This window comes from Engraulis encrasicolus, chromosome 6 (genome assembly GCF_034702125.1).
Source record: "Engraulis encrasicolus isolate BLACKSEA-1 chromosome 6, IST_EnEncr_1.0, whole genome shotgun sequence".
In the NCBI taxonomy this organism is placed as follows: Eukaryota; Metazoa; Chordata; class Actinopteri; order Clupeiformes; family Engraulidae; genus Engraulis; species Engraulis encrasicolus.
The window spans coordinates 32840878-32858448 of NC_085862.1; the positions used below are offsets into that span (position 1 = coordinate 32840878).

The 17571-nt window shown below is 44.4% G+C and overlaps 1 protein-coding gene across 3 annotated transcripts; it reads left to right on the forward strand.

The window, feature by feature from the left end:
- The first annotated feature begins 518 nt into the window (after positions 1-518).
- Positions 519-16370, forward strand: dcun1d4 (DCN1, defective in cullin neddylation 1, domain containing 4 (S. cerevisiae)). Of its 3 annotated transcripts, none has more exons than XM_063200191.1 (11): positions 519-603; positions 2423-2493; positions 3775-3814; positions 8345-8432; positions 9675-9763; positions 11100-11170; positions 12295-12386; positions 13194-13302; positions 15058-15162; positions 15305-15407; positions 16016-16370. In XM_063200191.1, the coding sequence occupies exons 1-11, from the start codon at positions 525-527 to the stop codon at positions 16069-16071; spliced, it is 903 nt and encodes a 300-aa protein (XP_063056261.1). In that variant the 5' UTR covers positions 519-524; the 3' UTR covers positions 16072-16370. The 3 variants fall into 3 exon arrangements, with proteins under 3 accessions (XP_063056261.1, XP_063056262.1, XP_063056260.1); XM_063200190.1 differs by lacking the exon at positions 519-603 and adding an exon at positions 1473-1567; XM_063200192.1 differs by lacking the exons at positions 519-603; positions 16016-16370 and adding an exon at positions 1470-1567 and having other exon boundaries at positions 15018-15162; positions 15305-15403.
- Positions 16371-17571: the final 1201 nt, after the last annotated feature.

Genomic DNA, 17571 nt, shown 5'->3' on the forward strand with positions numbered 1-17571 from the left:
CCCCACAACCGGAAATGGGCCTAGATCTGAAATTGGACATCTCATATTACAAATGTATCGTTTACCATTACTATTGTAACTTTGTTCAAAGAGCACGGGCCTGTTTAGACAGGAGAGAGTTAACGCCCTACAGTAAACAAAACGAATCCTCGTAGCCAATCAAATCTGATGATGCCCCGTACCTTCTCCAACTGACTGCAGTTGTAGCCAATTGTGAAGCTGCGAAGGGCGGTGTCGGAAGTTCTAGCCCACCAATTATGCATCATCGTGGGCAGGCCTTCATGTTTGCACGAGGAATATCCTCTGATTGATATGCGCAGACAAGTTGTTCAGCCAATGAACACTGTCAAATGACCACCATTTATTGTTCTCTTAACCAATTAGATGGACATTGAGGAGGGTTTAGCACCTTTGTCTACAAAGTAAGTAAAATACACTTCACTGGGCCAATTAGACGCGTTAAGAGGCGCGGCCCTGAATGTTTTTGTCCACCTAAATCATTTCTGGGTATGGACTAAACTGGCATGTCCCTCCCCCTGCCCGGTCTGCAGACTCACAACGATACAGTTGAGTGTTTCATAAAAATGCACTCAGATGCGGCAAGTAAGTACAATAGAACCTTTTTTGATGTCATCTTTTGTGGATAGCGATGCACTGACTGAACTGCAAACTCAGCTGACGCCAGGCCTTCAATGCGCACCCAGTCGGCTCGCTTTTAAGTTTGCGATTTTACGCCTTTTGTGGTTATGAAGTAGTCGTCAGCGAAGAGATCATAGAAAATTAGTAGACAGTATGGTAGATAGGCCATTCTCTTTGTATACCTTCTGCTATGAACAAGTCGTAACAATGTAATAGTCGAAAAGCGTTGGTTTCATGCCTGCACTGCAACATTTCACAGTGTTCATGTTTTATGGAACCGCCAAACGTTTATTTGAGCGCTGTGCAACATACTACATGTCATGATTTGCACCTGCAATGTGGCTTTCTGTGTGCCATGGTCATATCTGTCGAGATTGTCACTCAATCTAATACAGGTCGACTACACATTCAAGCAATGTCGAGGCATGAATCTTTCTGTGTAAGCTAAATGGGTCAGTTTTCGAGGAAACTGCGGAAAATTACAGGGACTGAAAATTGTGACGCAGTTGTCTAAAACATGTCCCATGTATGCAAACGTTACGCATAAAAGCACTGAAGCTGCGCGTGCATCTTCGACATTGGTTTCCTGCAAATTATTCCACACATAATGTTTTTTTTTCTGCAACAATTTCGATTGCATTCATCAGTTGGTGTTGTAGCGCAAGGAGAAGGGTGCTGAATGAAATTAGTGGTTTTGGAACTCTGGGAAGTGTGGTTCATTCCACCGACACAGACCGTCAATTTGTAGAAGTTATGAAGGTCCGCCTGGACTACAATCCCCAGGTCTCCGCCCATCCTAAAGATACTTTGTAAACTCGTCGCAAGTTGTGCGTGGATACTGTTATGTTAGGTATGTGGCTAGTTCTGTCTATCAGGCACGGCCTGTCAGCGGATCCCAATCCAGAGGCTTCCTCGGCTGTGTCAGCTTGTAAGGCAGGCAACCCTCAATTGGGTAGCAATGAACGACTGACATCGCGTTTTTTACCAAAGGAAACACTGTAGTAACGCTGTAGTTACCACTATTAGACGATTGGAAGTGAGAATGTATAGTTACGCACGACATGCGTATTTAGTTATTCTATGGCTGCGCTCCGGATTTGCTTTTACGCAGGCCCCGTATTGGCTACATCTCTTCCACGCACTACATCAGAAATAGGCTACTCATTCTTTTCGTGTGACCCCACATTTTTTTTGTAGTCAGGCATACATTTGTTGCAACAGGCCTCATATAATGTGATTATTGTCTTACCGCGCGTTTGTTGCGCGTATTTTCCCCGCTGTTTGATATGCCTTTCTGATTTGTTCTGGCGAAATGTCATATTATGCAACTACTATCATAACCTGAAAACGCCTATCGCGACCTACTTACATTGCACTAACCATGTCTTGGATGCTGTACTGTGAGCATGCGTTCATGGATGTATACAAGGCTATGTGCAAAATATGACTCATCTAAATGTCTAAATCTAGTAACACCCATACCATACCAGTTATTGACACTCAATATTTTTTGATGTCACATTTTTGATTTTCACGTTTTTCACCCCAGCCGCAAAGACAGTGTAGTGCAGGACAAACCTATTGGGCAGTAAATACACAAAACAATACGGGCATATTGTTCTTGCTGTTGGCCATGACGTCATGGCCTATGACTATCAACACTCTGCCCCCTGAACCACACAGTGACATGCAAAGCCCCATCATCCTCTTATATTAAACTTAAAGAAACTAAAGATAAAAGAGACATTTTTATTAATGAAAATATCCCCACTCTCCATTTCAGATTTTCAACTGAACTCTCACTTGTCGACACTGGCTAGCATTCATAAGATTTATCACACCCTGCACAGGCTGGTAAGTTCTTTGACATTTGTTTTTTGTTTGTTTTTGAGACGACATGCAAATAAATAACTTGCACCGCTCTGCCAGTGGAACGCTGCAATGGTGATTGAAAACACTCTCCAGCGATAGTAGTGCTACACTACTATGACATTACATAGAGCCTTTAGGAATATATTACGACTTGGTCATTTCCATTCTGGTAACAACAAATGTATAACAGGGGCCATGCCTTAGCATTGTAGAATGTAGAAAGAGGTGTAGATTATTGTCATACTCTGAAGGGGTCAGTGTGCCAGTGAGTATGGACCAATGAGGATTAGTGTGAGCAAGCACACTTGACTGTGCGAGATATCATGTAGGCTTGTAATGTGCACCGTTCCTCCAGTGTAATGCTTTACTATTTACACAAAAAATGCTAATATCGTTGTACTACAGAATTACAGCATTACACAGAGTCCTTAGTAATACACTATAACTTGATTGCCAATACAACGGAGGCTGTAGTGTGTCTTAACACATCCCTTAACAGTCATAGGAAGTCAGAAGTTATTTGACAGACCAGACTAGGCCCAACAAGGCAGGGCCCCCACACTGCCTCTGTCCAGAGACCAAGAAGGGCAGTGACCAGCGGGAGAAAGTGTGTGTGTGCGCGCATGTGTGTGAGAGCGTGTGTGTGTGTGCTTGTGTGTGTCTGTGTCTGTGTCTGTGCGTTTGTGTACGTGTCATCCTATTGTGATACTGCAATGCTACTAAAGCACAGGCAGGTACTGATGGGCAATTCATATACAAGCATATGTATATGCTGTATCTAATATATCTAAAATATCTTTTTTTTTTAAATAAAAAGATGAGTCGTGTTAACACCCTCTGCAGTGTATTTGGTTCCAGGGTACTTTCTAAGTGCTGCCTTCACACTGCATCTTTACTGTGTGTGCTCTCGTTGCATCTCACTGCTGTACAATGTGACTGTCTGCAGAAATGGGAGAGCCAGCATTTTATCAAACACTCATGCGTCAAAGAGACAAACATCGAAACTCTCCCTCCCTATGGTCACTCCCTCCGTCTCTGTTTTCACAAACACACAATCTCATGCAGTCACAGACAAATCCCACACATTTTTCACACAATCCTATCCCAACAATGGACCAATGTCTTAATTTGTCTGACAGCTTGTAAATCATTAAGAGGAGTGTGTGTGTGTCCTTTTTTTCACATGTGCATTTCGCATGCATATGCGTTTGTGAGGGTGTATTTATGCATGTTTTATGACAAAGTGCTTACCTTTTTCCGCAGAACCTAACGGAGGACGTTGGGCCGGACTCTCATAGCACAGGTATGGAGCACCCAGGACCGGGCAGGGCAGGGCACAGGGCAGGGTACAGGGCACAAGGGGCACAGAGCAGGGCACAAGCAACAGGCCACAGGGCACAAGCAACAGGGCACCAGGCAGGGCACAGGGCACAAAGGCCAGTGATGGGCAAAATGGATTCATTAGTTACAATCCACTGCTACATATTCCAAATGACCTTGTTTTATAGTGGTGAGGATCGGCACTGCCCTCACGATCCGATTCGATCACGATTCGGGAGGTAGCGATCCGATTCGATTCGATTTGATTCTATGTGATCCGATCCAATTCAATTGTACAATGCATTGCAGTGCATTACATTTCTACTGAAAGCAAAGCAAATGCTTGATCAGTCATGATGAGGCAATACAAGTAGTCAGATACTGAGCAGCAATTTATTGGCTGTTTTCTGTATCAATCTGTCTCAGTTTGTATCAATCTTGCAATGTTTTGAAGTGCTTTTATTTAATTTAACATTCATTTGCTCCCGAAATATCCATGGAAGTAATTGAAACTTAAAAAAATTGCCGGATCGATTCTGGAACTTGCCGGATCGATTCTGGATCGTCCATGCCCCGCATCGATGCGGATCGTCCAATCGATAATTGTTGACAGCCCTATTGTTTTACCTGTCCAATTCAACCAGGTGGTCATTCCAACAGCTAATCGACTGGCTGAATTGGACAGGTAAACAATGTCATTTGGAATATGTAGCAGTGGATTGTAACAAATGAATCCATTTTGCCCATCAAGGGCACAGGGTAGGGCACAAGGGCCTTAATTGAGAAAAGGTTTTGCCTAGCAAAAGGGCTTAGCAGAAATATAGTTAACATCTAAGGCAGCATTAGCAACATTTAGCAACTTAGCTTATATTTTTGTTAGGGGGAGACGATCTAGAGAATATTTAGATCTGTTCATCCATCTTTCCCAAATATACCCATCATCCTGACATATAATTAGATGCTAGTAGTGTAGGCTTAACCACTTAACTGTCACACACATTTTATACATTTTTGGCTTCTTTTACGCCAGGGGTTGCAGTCATATCCCTGGTGCTACACTAACACCCATGCTCTTGTTTGAAAGCTACGACTCTGGAGTTTGTCACTATATAGTCAAAAGAGCACTCTTATGTTTTGGTGCAAATCTACTTGGAGTAAAACACAACATTTCTTGAAAAAAAGAAGAAAATGAATGTTAATCCAAATAAATGTCACTCTGAATGAAGATGAAACAGTTTTCTCGATGAAACAGGAAAAAAAAACCTTGCCTCAAGTCTTATTAAAGGTCCAGGACAAAGGATCCACTGAAAACACGTAAAAACAGCAAAAATGTGGATGTCTTGCATCCTACCAAGACCAGTCACATCACAAGGCCGATCTATAGCACACATTTTCGGGCTGACGGTCCTCGAATACCCGGTCCTGGCTGTGGCGGTCATCAGAGCTGGAGCTATTGTGCTTATTGTGCGAGGTGTTGTGGCTCTTCAAGCCCAGGCAATGTGCTTTTCTCTGGGGCACCCTGTGGACACATGTGGGAATTATTATTTATTTTTATTTTTTTCGATCAGAAATGACTACAGCCCGGAGACTACACCCCCCGCCCCCCTCATGGAGGTCAATGTACTCACCTTCTTCCCCGTTTGCCTGGCCTTTTATATGCCAGGACTTGTAGCAGTTCCTCGTGGGTACCATGCACAGGGCAACGTCGCATGTGGTGCATAGACGTGGTGTCTTCTGTCTACAATTCACACACTGTCGCCGTCCTTCTGTGCCATCTTCCCCGAAGTGTGTGGGCATATGCAAGGCATCAGGTGGTGGCGCTGGTGGTGGTGGCGCTTGCGGAGGAGAGGGGACAATTTCACCATGTCCAGCGCGCCGGAGCTCCAGAATTAGCTTCTCACGGAAGGCTTTCTGACATAAGGGTTTTCCACCCCTGCTTTCCATCATGTATTTGTGGAGGATGAATGCGTTCACTATGGCAATGTCAATAAAATGGTAAAAGAAAGATCTGTACCACCTCCTCGTCTTGTGAAGAACTTGGTAGTAACCGATCAAACTGTCAGACCAGTCAACGGCATTTTTATTATTATTGTAGTCTTGTACTGCAGGAGGTACCGGCAATTGTTCCACATTCCATATGCCATCTGTCTTCACCCTGCGCTGTATCGTGCTGCCTTCGCTGTGGGCTTGATGAATGCTGGAACACATCCGAACTAGACGACTGTCTTTCCTTTGTACGAACAGCAGACTTCCCTCCCGTATCCAACATATCGTACCCCTTAGGTGGCAATTGTTAATGGCATCTGAAGCAAGTGTCTTTTGGGAACCCGATCATGTGTTTGCGAATGGTACCGCATGCCCATATCTTGTTCTCATCCAGCAGTTGCTGGTACAGCATTGGGCTTGTATAAAAATTGTCCACAAATAGCTTGTAGCCAGTCCCCAAAACTGGGGAGGACACTAACTCCATCACTACGTCAAAGCTGAGCCCTTTTCCAGACCCTGCTTTGTTTTTCCCCTTATAAACAACGAAGTCCCAGGTGTACCCAGATTGTCAGTCTGCTAGCACAAACAATTTGTACCCCCATTTCGATGGCTTATCTTTGCAGTATTGCCGGATTCCTATCCTGGCACGGGAGGTGACCATTCGTTCGTCAATGGCAATGTTCTGGCCTGGCTGGAAGTTGGAAATGCAGCTTTGCCGGATATCAGTCTACAGGGCTTTAATCTTCTGAAGGCGGTCAAACCCAGGGGTGCCTCTTCGAGCTGCATTCAGCTCGTCATCATCAGGGTCAGACATATGGATATTGGTGGAGATTTGTCTGAATTTACGGCCAGACGTGGTTGACCCAGCCATAAGAGCTGGGGCATGAACAAGACCCATGTAAATGATCAGAGATAGCTGAACATGTCTGCCATGGTCATTTCTTCCCAAAGATGCATGCCTCCGTCTCCCAAATTTGTTTGTGTTACTGAGGACCTTTTGTAAAACTGCATCGGAGATGAATAGGCGAAAGAGATCCGATATGGACTAATTTCCCCCAGTAATAACTTGCGGACCAGGAGTACGAGTTGGTCTAAACACTGGTTGTTGTGGAATTATATCTTGTACCTCTGTGTCCTGCCATCCACGTCCATCTTCAGTTTGCGGCAAGTCTCTCCCCCTTCCTCCTGGCGGGCGGCCGACTCCTCGTCCTCTGCCTCTGCCTCCACCTCTACCTCTACCCTACCCTGTGTCCATGGTACTTACGCAGAGTCTTCGTCTTCGTCCAGGGATGAATTCAAAAGCGTTGTGTCTGTTAGGGCGCTGTTGTCTCTGTTAGGTTCCCATTCATTGTCTGTTTCGTCCCCGTCACTGTATACTGTTGGTTCAGCGCTCGCCTCAGCCGTGTTGCATATTCTTTTCTGAGGGTTTTGTGACATTATGCAGAAATTAGTCGACTTGTTCCACGGAAAAACGGCAAAAATTTGGCGAATATTGGGCAGCATGTACACTTTTACACTTCAGCTTCAATAACAAGCTGCACCTGTGCAGTACAGAACTGCATGCTGATAGGATGTTGCACCAACCCGGGCGCGGGGATATGGTGGTGGAGAAAACTCTTTGAAAAAATTGATTTGTAACCGCCGGCCAGGCTGTATACCGCCCGCGGCTGGTGAACATTAACTGGTTAATACTGTACTTTAAAAACACAGGATTCATAGTGAGGCCCAGTCATCACATATTTATCTTATTAGTGAACATTTTTTACATGCTTGCTAACTTCTCGATTGGGACTCAATTGAAGAATCAGAGGATACAAGTGCTGCATACATTTCTAGATATATATTGTATCATGTTTCTTTGCCAGGGGGGATGCTCTGCTCTAAAAACATGCGAAAGCCCTTATTATTGTGAAAATAGCCATGTGTTTTAAAAACCTAGTCCTACTACCGCAGGAAGACTGTGTAGTTCACCTTATCTGAAAGCCGTTATCAAATCTTAAGGCTGCGAGCAAGGGATCTTGTATGCCGTCACTTTTCAAGTTGAGGTCGGGCTGTCTCCATTTCTCCCGTAGACAGTTACCCGTACTGTGTTGCCTTAGCTCGGCAGGTAGGCTATCACTGGCGGTGACGTGCTAGGTTGGTCACGGACAGCTAACCTACATGAAGGAAAGAAATAAATTCCAGGGCAGTGAAATTGTGTTCAATCATCTTTCATCATCATTTCTCTGTCATTGTGCACTCAACACAGGTAATTTCACCAATTACCCCATGTTCTCATGGGTTGCAAATGGGGTGTGATAATTAGACTCAGATGACAGAGGAGATGTAGAGCAGAATCTTTGTTGCATCGTGCATCTTTGTTTGGCTCTCTCTCTATGTTCTTCTGCCTTCTCTCCTTCTCTCCTTCTCTCCTTCTCTCTGTATCTGTCTCTCTCTCTCTCTCTCTCTCTCTCTCTCTCTCTCTCTCTCTCTCTCTCTCTCTCTCTCTCTCTCTCTCTCTCTCTCTCTCTCTCTCTCTCTCCTCCAGCCTGCTGCTCCAGACCCATGCCACCCAGGAAAAAGAGGAGACCCACCACAGGTGACGACCTGTCAGCCAAAAAGAGTCGACAGGACAGGTAAAGAACCATCAGAACCCTCCGCATTCCATTTCAATACCCACACTGCTCCCTTCGTACACAGTACAAATGCAGTGTTAGTTCAACATGATGATTTAACATCTTCTAGATTGTATTTGTAAGTGTTGAATTAAAACATTTTTTCCCTGTGTACTACCTACTGTCCCGACAATATGACCTTCCCGTTGAACTGAACTACAAACCGCTCCTGGGTTAGATCAGGGGTTTTGGGGTAGGGGTATGGTAACACATTGTAAAAAATTGCAGCCAGTTACACGTAAAAAAAGTAAGTTGCCCTGCTGCCTTATGTTCGTAAGTTAACTCAACTTGAGAGAGCCTCAAGTTGAGGCAAGTCTTGAGTTGAGTTCACTTACAAACCTAAGGTAACAAGGCAACTTACTTTTTTACGTTTAACTGGTTTTACAGCGCAGGTTACTGGTAGCTCATTTCGATCAAGCAGCTCATTTCGATCTCAGTCTGCCCTACCCGTGCTTCATCACCTAGTACAGCGAGCTCCATATCGCACCCGCTCTCCGGTAATCCACTTAATCCATCAGTTCTTCTCTAGGGGTTAATCCGCAATTTACACAACCAGGTTTTAGGTGTGTGTTAGTGAGTGAAGGCCTGTGTGAGCGACGTGTTGTGTCTTTTACTGTAAGCTGTACAGTACAGCTGTCAGCCTGTCTCTTTCCTGTCCTGTCCTGTCCTGCCGTGCCTGAGGTGGGCACCACTACACAGGTCATCCAGTTCATGCAGGGAGCTTTATTGAGTTGTGCTGATTGATTTGTTGCTGCTATCTGCTTACTGCAAGAGGCAGGTAGACAGTTGTGCGGCTGCTGCTGCTGCATGACACGGACAGAAGTGTTTGGGAGATTCAGCCTCGTCTTGTCTTGTCTTATCCAATGGGCTCCATTCATGCATCACAGCTGTAAGCAGTAGTGTCCATGCCGTTTAAAAAATACGGTGTTAATTCAGGTCTTAGAGAGTCAATACAAAATGTTCTAGATTGTACTTGGTCCCAGATTAATATCTTAGTGTTGAATTAATTCTGCATTTTTACTGTATACAGTGCTGACATGGACTTTGTCTCAGAGCTTTGGTTTCTGTTGGGGCTGGTTCATACAGTAGTCATGGCAGTGTGGGTGTGGGTGTGGGTGTTAGAGAGTGTGGGGTGGGTGGGATCTGTGACTTATAAGTGTTTGACATTGACCCTCTTCACCACCTTGTGTGCATGTCACACAGTGTTTTCAGGAAACACGAGTCGTCGCGTATCCAGGAGGAGGAGGCTTTCTCCAGTAAGCGGTGTCTGGAGTGGTTCTACGAGTACGCAGGTGAGGCACACCTGCATGGTAGGAGCAGGATAGCATCCACGTACAGGCCTTTCCTGCTAAGTTTCTCTCTACAGGGAACTCTACAATGACAATTAAAAAGTCTTTTTTGAAATACTTTTTAGGGATCTTTTGCCTTTATTTTTGACAGGACAGTGGAGGAGAGACAGGAAATGAGTGGGGAGAGAGAGATAGGGAAGGATCAGCAAATGACCCGGGCCAGAATCGAACCCAGGTCGCCGGCGTAGTAACCCAGTGCCCTACTGTTAGGCCACGGCAGGGCCACAATTAAAAAGCCTTGAAAGCCTTCAACACAGTAGAAAAAAATACAGTGTTAATTCAACCGCAGGGAGTTGATTTATCTTCTAGATCAGGGGTGGGGAACCCTTTTCATCCGAGGGGCCACTTAATATTCATCCGAGGGTGGAAAAAGTCCTCCGAGGGCCGTACTATGAACACAAAGCAGAATTTCCCACTGCACTTTAAGCCTATATTGAAGGCAGCCACCTTTAAAACAGACCCCACCTCCTCTAGGTCCCCTGAATATAACTTAATTGTATTGGAAATGTATTTTCTAAGATTTCATTACAAAATATATCACATTTCATGTGAAGCTGCATAACATGAAATGACATCGGGGGCCGGATAAAACGGCCTCAAGTGCCGCAAATGGCCCTCGAGACATAGTTTCCCCACCCCTGATCTAGATTGTATTTGGTCCCAGAGAATTCTCTAAGGCGGCATTTATATTGATTCACATCATTGTATCAGCGTCTTGAAAGCGATTTGCATGCACACACATACTCGACAAAAGCTTGCCCTGATATTTCTATGATTATCATTTTGTGATGGGCTTTATCAAAATAAATAACCAACATATTGTGCCAACTAGAACGTGGTTCACAAGTTGCAGGCTGTCACCTTGGCAATTTACATCACATTGACGAAATGTCTGATAACTTCTTGGCTACAGTTGCTAACTAATGCATATTTTAAACCATTTGATAATTATGTCACATTGCAACGCAGCAAACTGGAGCAGAGGCAACATAAATTTTCCCTCTCCCTTTTGTGCTAGCAGCAAGGTGAAAAAAAATCACTCACATACAGCCGGCCGCAGGTTTTATCTGCACATATTGTATCTATATTAGTTTTTTGAAACAAAAATGTCTTGCATTGCATGCATTTAGTTGGTGCAAAGAGGGTCTAAGTCTGAGCTTAAGCTTGCTACGTGGCTGTCTCCTTAAGTATGTCACATTTTGTATTAGTGTTAAGCAGGAAACTGTGAATGTATTCACACCAGAAAATGAATATTTACATATGTGTATGTACTTTACAGGATGTGATGATGTAGTAGGACCGGAGGGGATGGAGAAGTTCTGTGAAGACATCGGAGTGGAGCCAGAAAACGTGAGGACATGCCATGCCATACATACATACACTGCACTTCAACAGTAGATACAGCACAACAACACTGACCAACATTCACGCAAAACATTTCAGTCTACAGCATTGCACAGCTTCTCACATAAAGGAGACATTTGGCACAGACATTGCCTACTCTGATTATGTGAATTATGACATTACAACTCCTACTTCTGTGGCTTGTGTCCTGGGGATTAATTGCGCCTCAAGGCAGGTTCATTAAGGACACTCCAAGGAGATCCTTGCACTGAACAGGCATCCTCGAACAACATAATGGCCAAACATTATTACAGGCAAACTTGATGAGTCACATCATTATGGGAACAGTCGAGTGTTCTGAGCAGCGCAAGTTTATTGGGTCAGTAATTCATTTAATCACCATGTGATCCTCACACCCATGGAAGTAAAGTGCTGCTGGTTCAGTTGACTTTCTGGGTCACATACTGTATATTCAGTGTTTTTTTAAGTGCCTCATCATGTATATCATTATCTCAGGGATGCAGCAGTGACAGCAAGCTCTTAGTGTGTTGCGGGGGTGTTTGTGACTGCTTGACATCTTTGAATTGAGTGACTGTTGCCCCCATCCATATCTTTTCACTTTCATGTCATTCAGCATTGTAGGCTTGGATATACAGTATTTGCATTGAACTTTGGATGCACCCATACCCCTTTGCTGATCCTTTCATTCTGTAAAGTATAGTAGTCTTTTTGTGGTGTCTTGGTGTGGTTGGCTTATTGTTTGTGCACACCAGAAACGACTAAAGTGACCAAGTAGCCTAGGCCATCGTTTCAACACGTTTCACCTTGAATTCACTGTATTTGTTCTGGACTAATCATCCTGGGACATTAGAATTCCAATCGGGTTTGCCAAACTGTGTGATAGCTCATTACATACTATTAACTGACTTTTAACTTCTGAAATTCTCTCCCATGTTACTTTGCCCCTGTTGAATTTGCTTTGGTCACTGAGTTCACTGGCCCTCCATAGAGCAATAATGACTCCTGTGACAGTGGTCTTTTTGATCATTTCTGGTGTACATACACATGTTCAGTTAGTGGATCTGGGTGTCTCATGCGTGCCCTGGTGTGTTTGTGTGCCCTGTGCCCAGGTGGTGATGCTGGTCCTGGCCTGGAAGCTGGACGCCCAGAGCATGGGCTACTTCACCTTACAGGAGTGGCTCAAGGGCATGGGCTCCTTGCAGTAAGTGCAGAGGAAAGGTGTCCGTCCATCTGTGTGTGTGTGTGTGTGTGTGTGTGTGTGTGTGTGTGTGTGTGTGTGTGTGTGTGTGTGTGTGTGTGTGTGTGTGTGTGTGTGTGTGTGTGTGTGTGTGTGTGTGTGTGTGTGTGTGTGTGTGTGTGTGTGTGTGTGTGTGTGTGTGTGTGTGTGTGTGTGTGCGTGTGAGCGTGTGAGCGTGTGAGCGTGTGTGCGTGTGTGTAGAAGTGCTAATTGCATGTCAATACCAAGGCCCCAATAGCAACATATAGGATACATATATAAAGTAAATAATATAGAAAGTCTTTATATACAGATTGTGTGAGAGAAGTAACCTGAACAGTGTTCTAATATGGCCTCTGTTATGTAGCTGTGCTTATGCGAGATTTCTCAGGCTTAACAGGAGCTGAAACACTTGTGTATCATCTTACCATCTGTCTTCCTTTCTCATGCTCGCCTTCTCGTCCTGTCCCCCTCTTCTAACACTTCTCTCTCCCTCTGTCTCCCTTTCCTCCCTGTCCTTCCTTCACCCATACCTTCTCTCTCCCCCTCTCTCCGTCTCTCTCCTCTACATCCCCCCCCCCCTTTTTCCCCGTTCTTCCCTCACTCTCTCTCTCTCTCCTCTACACCTTCTGTCTCTTTCTCTGTTTCTCTCTCTCTCTCTCTCTCTCTCTCTCTCTCTCTCTCTCTCTCTCCTCTACACCTTCTGTCTCTTTCTCTGTTTCTCTGTTTCTCTCTCTCTCTCTCTCCCTCTCTCCCTCCTCCCTCCCTGCTGTTCTTTGTGGCTTCCTTAAGGTGTGACTCCACAGAGAAACTGCGTCGGTCCCTCGACTACCTGAGGTCTGTCCTTAACGACCCCACCAACTTCAAGCTCATCTACCGATACGCCTTTGACTTTGCACGGGTGAGTGAGCCTGCCTGTGCCACATTTTAAAAATGGAAACTGCAATAATGGTATTACTAACAGCTACAACAGCAAGAGACACAATCAATGATGAATTCATAATAACAAGCCCCAACATGTTCAGTCTGGTGGGTAGAAATTCATGCAGCTAGTTTGACTTGAATTTGATGCCAATGTGGCAACACAACAAATGTCTTAAACCTGCCATACGAACAAGCAGGAACATTGTTTTCCATTCGTTCCATGAAGTTTCTAATACATCAAAGGAAAGTCTATAGAAAAATGGATTAAAACACATATTCCTGTGTAATAAATTTAGTCAATGGATTTCATTCTTCTGTTCAGTTTAACCAATTTGATGGAGGACTACAAGATGAATTACATTAAATAAAGGGAAGAATTGGGACGCCATTGAACTTTTTACTGGTAGTGTATATAAAGAGTGTTATTGCCTTACATAAATATAGACATTAGGAATCAGTCAGTCAATGTTTTAAGCTAAAATAGATTCAAGCTGAGTGCTCTCACCCTGTCCACTGTCAAGTCACATGGGTCAAGTCCGCGCTCGCTGACACTGTAATTAAGCAAGCATTCACCAGTTCTCTTACAGCATTCAGCAGTGAACTTACAGCATTCTTGGCCTCCGCAGGCCACCTGACATTATTATAGGCTCCCTCACCGCATGTTTCCTTTCAAGGACCCAGAAATTGCAGTCTTCACTCCTACAGTCTTGTTGTTTCCTTCAATTCAGTCTAATTTGCAGACTGTCAGAAGAGCTGTAGGCATGGTAGTGGCTAGCTCCCTCTCGCTGGAAGAAATAATAATATGGGTTAAAGGTAGACAGGATGGTGGCCAGCATAGGTGTGCACAGGTAGGGCAGAAGTGGTGCTAAAGCACCCGCCTCTTTGCCCTACTGGACAAAAAGAATCCCTTTTTGAACGTTCTTTAAAAAACCCTTTTCTGTCACAATGTACTGTGGTCTACTGTATGTTGACATGATAATCTAGAAATGGTTCACGATCAAAAGCATGTGACAATATTTCCCCGATATAACTGTAAGGCAGCCAGAAGTTACACATGCCCCCAACTACCCCCTCCAGCACCTGCCCCTCAAAATGTCTGTGCACGCCACTGGTGGCCAGAGGCATTGCAACTATGTTGCTCTTTGCAAGTTGCTGCAATGCAACTATACTGCCCGTTCTCACATTTGAACTTTTCATTTGCTAAGTACAGCACTAAACTAATATTTGCTGGTCTGACCAAAGAACAGTATGTTTTGCTGCTAAATATGTTTAGTTTGTAACAACTTAAAAATGGCACTGAATATTCCTCTAAACAGGAATATATGTCTATGTATTACTGGAAATTCAAAATGGTGGACACAGTGAAGATCCTTTTTATTTATATAGTCAGTCATAATGAATAGTTAGAAATTGATGGTGGTCGAAAATATACTCATGAAAAAGATAACATGTGAATGGGCAACAACAACTCTTAGTCTTTAACTTGAATGTAGCGTTTGGATGATTGCCACAAACAAATTGGTCTGATGTGTATCTGTGACATCTGGGAAGTGAGTCCGTCTTGCCACCACAAGTATTTGATCCGTTCTGTCAATAGGTCAGATAAGAGCACAAATGAATATAATGGAATGGTATAATGGAATAGTACAATTATGTTAACAATATATGAAATTCCATATATATTTATTACAGTGTTATAAGCTGCAAGTGCTGTTGCGGTTGGTGTTTGCAGGAGAAGGACCAGAGGAGTTTAGATCTGAACACAGCCAAGTGCATGCTGGGACTTCTGTTGGGAAAGACATGGCCACTGTTTCCTGTGTTCAACCAGTTCTTAGAGGTACGCATTTGTAACAACCTTAAAATGGCACTGAATATTCCTCTAAACAGGAAAAATATTGTCAGTGTTGGTTCGTTCGGGGTCAAATATGAAAGTGTTTCAATAGCATTCTTGTTTCCTGTGTTTTGTGTTTGCTACCTAGCAATCCAAGTACAAAGTTATAAATAAAGACCAGTGGTGTAATGTCTTGGAGTTCAGCCGGACGATCAATCTGGATCTTAGCAACTATGATGAAGACGGTGCATGTAAGTGACATTTGGGCATACACACACAGACACACTGAATGCGTTGCAATATGCGACCTTGCCTCCTCCACTTGCCTCCTCAACTTGCTTCTCTCCTCGTACCAGGAAGTAATATGTCATGATGACATCACTGACAACAGCATTATATTTCAATATCTTGCAAAAGCTCAATTGTAGAGTATTTTTCTCATTTGCAATTGGGATGGTGAATGAAAAACAGTCCCTCAAAAATTGTTGTGGCTAGGCTGACAGCTGGGAAACTTCATCGTTTTCTCCACGGAGGAGGGGCCAGGAGGCGGGATGAGGAGACAAGCGCAAGTGGAGGAGGCAAGGTCGCATATTGCAACGCACTCACTCGTGCACACCAAACATGTGTACAGCCACATACAAAACACAGATAGATAAGTAGGGTAGGGTACAGTGAAACTGTTCCTTTATATTCAAACTTTATCAGATTGTTAAAGCAGCATGTTACACTTCAAGACTTACACTAAAAGAAGTAAAATACAATGGGCTGCTTTGACCAAGTCAGAGGCAGTTTAACTTTTTTTTCCCCTCTTGTACTTCTTGTACTGAAGAGACTGACCTCTCGTCTTGCTTGCCCACAGGGCCGGTGCTACTGGACGAGTTTGTGGAGTGGTACAAAGACAGGGACATGTCATAGTGGCAGCCCTCCTGCCTTGTCCTGCTCTTCAACCACTTACAGACCCCCACAGCAAAACAAACACGGAATGGCAAAAAAAAGACACCGGCGACAACGATCGACAACAACAGCTTGGATTTTTTTTTCACAACATCAAAAACAAACTCACTGACAAACCGAACTGAAGGGTTCAGGTGTGGGTGGTGATGGAAGCTCCCCCCCTCCCCAGCACAGAGCTGACGGGGGAGGGATGGGGGAGGGATGGGGTGGTGAGTGGGGTCCACTGGCACTCTCACTGCATGCTGCCCCCTCCTGGCAGAGTCAGGGATATATGGGGTGGGTAGAGGGAGGGGGAGGAGGAGGGGGAGGGAGGGGGGTTGATCTCACCCACTTGCTTCTTATGTACCGTTCCCCCCCACCTGCAGCTCTCACTGTGGGTAAGCACACAAGGCCTGCCACCTGCTCTAGCTGTAGCTGGTGGCGCCCCCTCACTGTGACACGTCGTATTGCTGTGAGTCTACCATGGGATGTGAACAAAAAGGCCTCGCTTGAGGGCAGAGGCTGCACAGCACCATTTTAGCCCTGGAAGAGGGCCTTTGTGCGTGTGTGTGTGTGTGTGTGTGTGTGTGTGTGTGTGTGTGTGTGTGTGTGTGTGTGTGTGTGTGTGTGTGTGTGTGTGTGTGTGTGTGTGTGTGTGTGTGTGTGAGAGAGAGAGAGAGAGAGAGGGTGTTTGTGCATGCATTGATGTGTGTGTGTGTGTATGTGTGTGTGGGTGTGTGTATGTTTATGTGTAAGGGTGAGAGTGAGAGTGAGTGCAATACTGTGAATGGGTGTGTGTGGATACACACACACTTTTCATCTTCATTCATGTGCATGACTGACAGAAGTAACAGAGAATGAATGTGTGATGTCATTGTCCTGTCTATCTGAGAGCAAATTCACCACAGCTGCTGGTTACGTTGGTAATCAACGGATGAAGCTGTGCGAATCAGTGTGTGTGTTTGAAGTCACACAGGCCCCTTCAGAACAGGTGTTGTTTGTTGCCCTGTGCCAGAGGGAGTTTCTTACTACCCCCCACCCCAGCACCACCCCACCCACAATCCCTTTCCTCCTTCCCTGGGAGAAATGCAAATACTGTCCACTCCCGCTGCGCTGTAAGTCTTTTAGATAAACAAAGACAAGGTCACTTTGACCCAGTAACATGGCCTGAAACGGGGGGAAAAAAGAAAAGAAATGTCTGGGATATTTGTGAATTGGATGTGCTTGGCTTTTTACCCTCTCAATCATGGTTTCCTTAAATTATATTTCTGAAAAGCTTCCCTGAATACAAGTGGAATTTTTGGGTGAAGGGTAAGGAAAATCTGTTCTGATAATTTTTTTTAAATCAGATAAATCTACAGTCTTCTTTCTGTATTTATGTGGAAATTTTAACTTGTAGGAGTGTAAATTCTGCAATTGTCTGAGGAGTGGCATTTTAGTTAATGTTTTAAGTGGACAAAAATGTGGCCATCGATGCGTAAT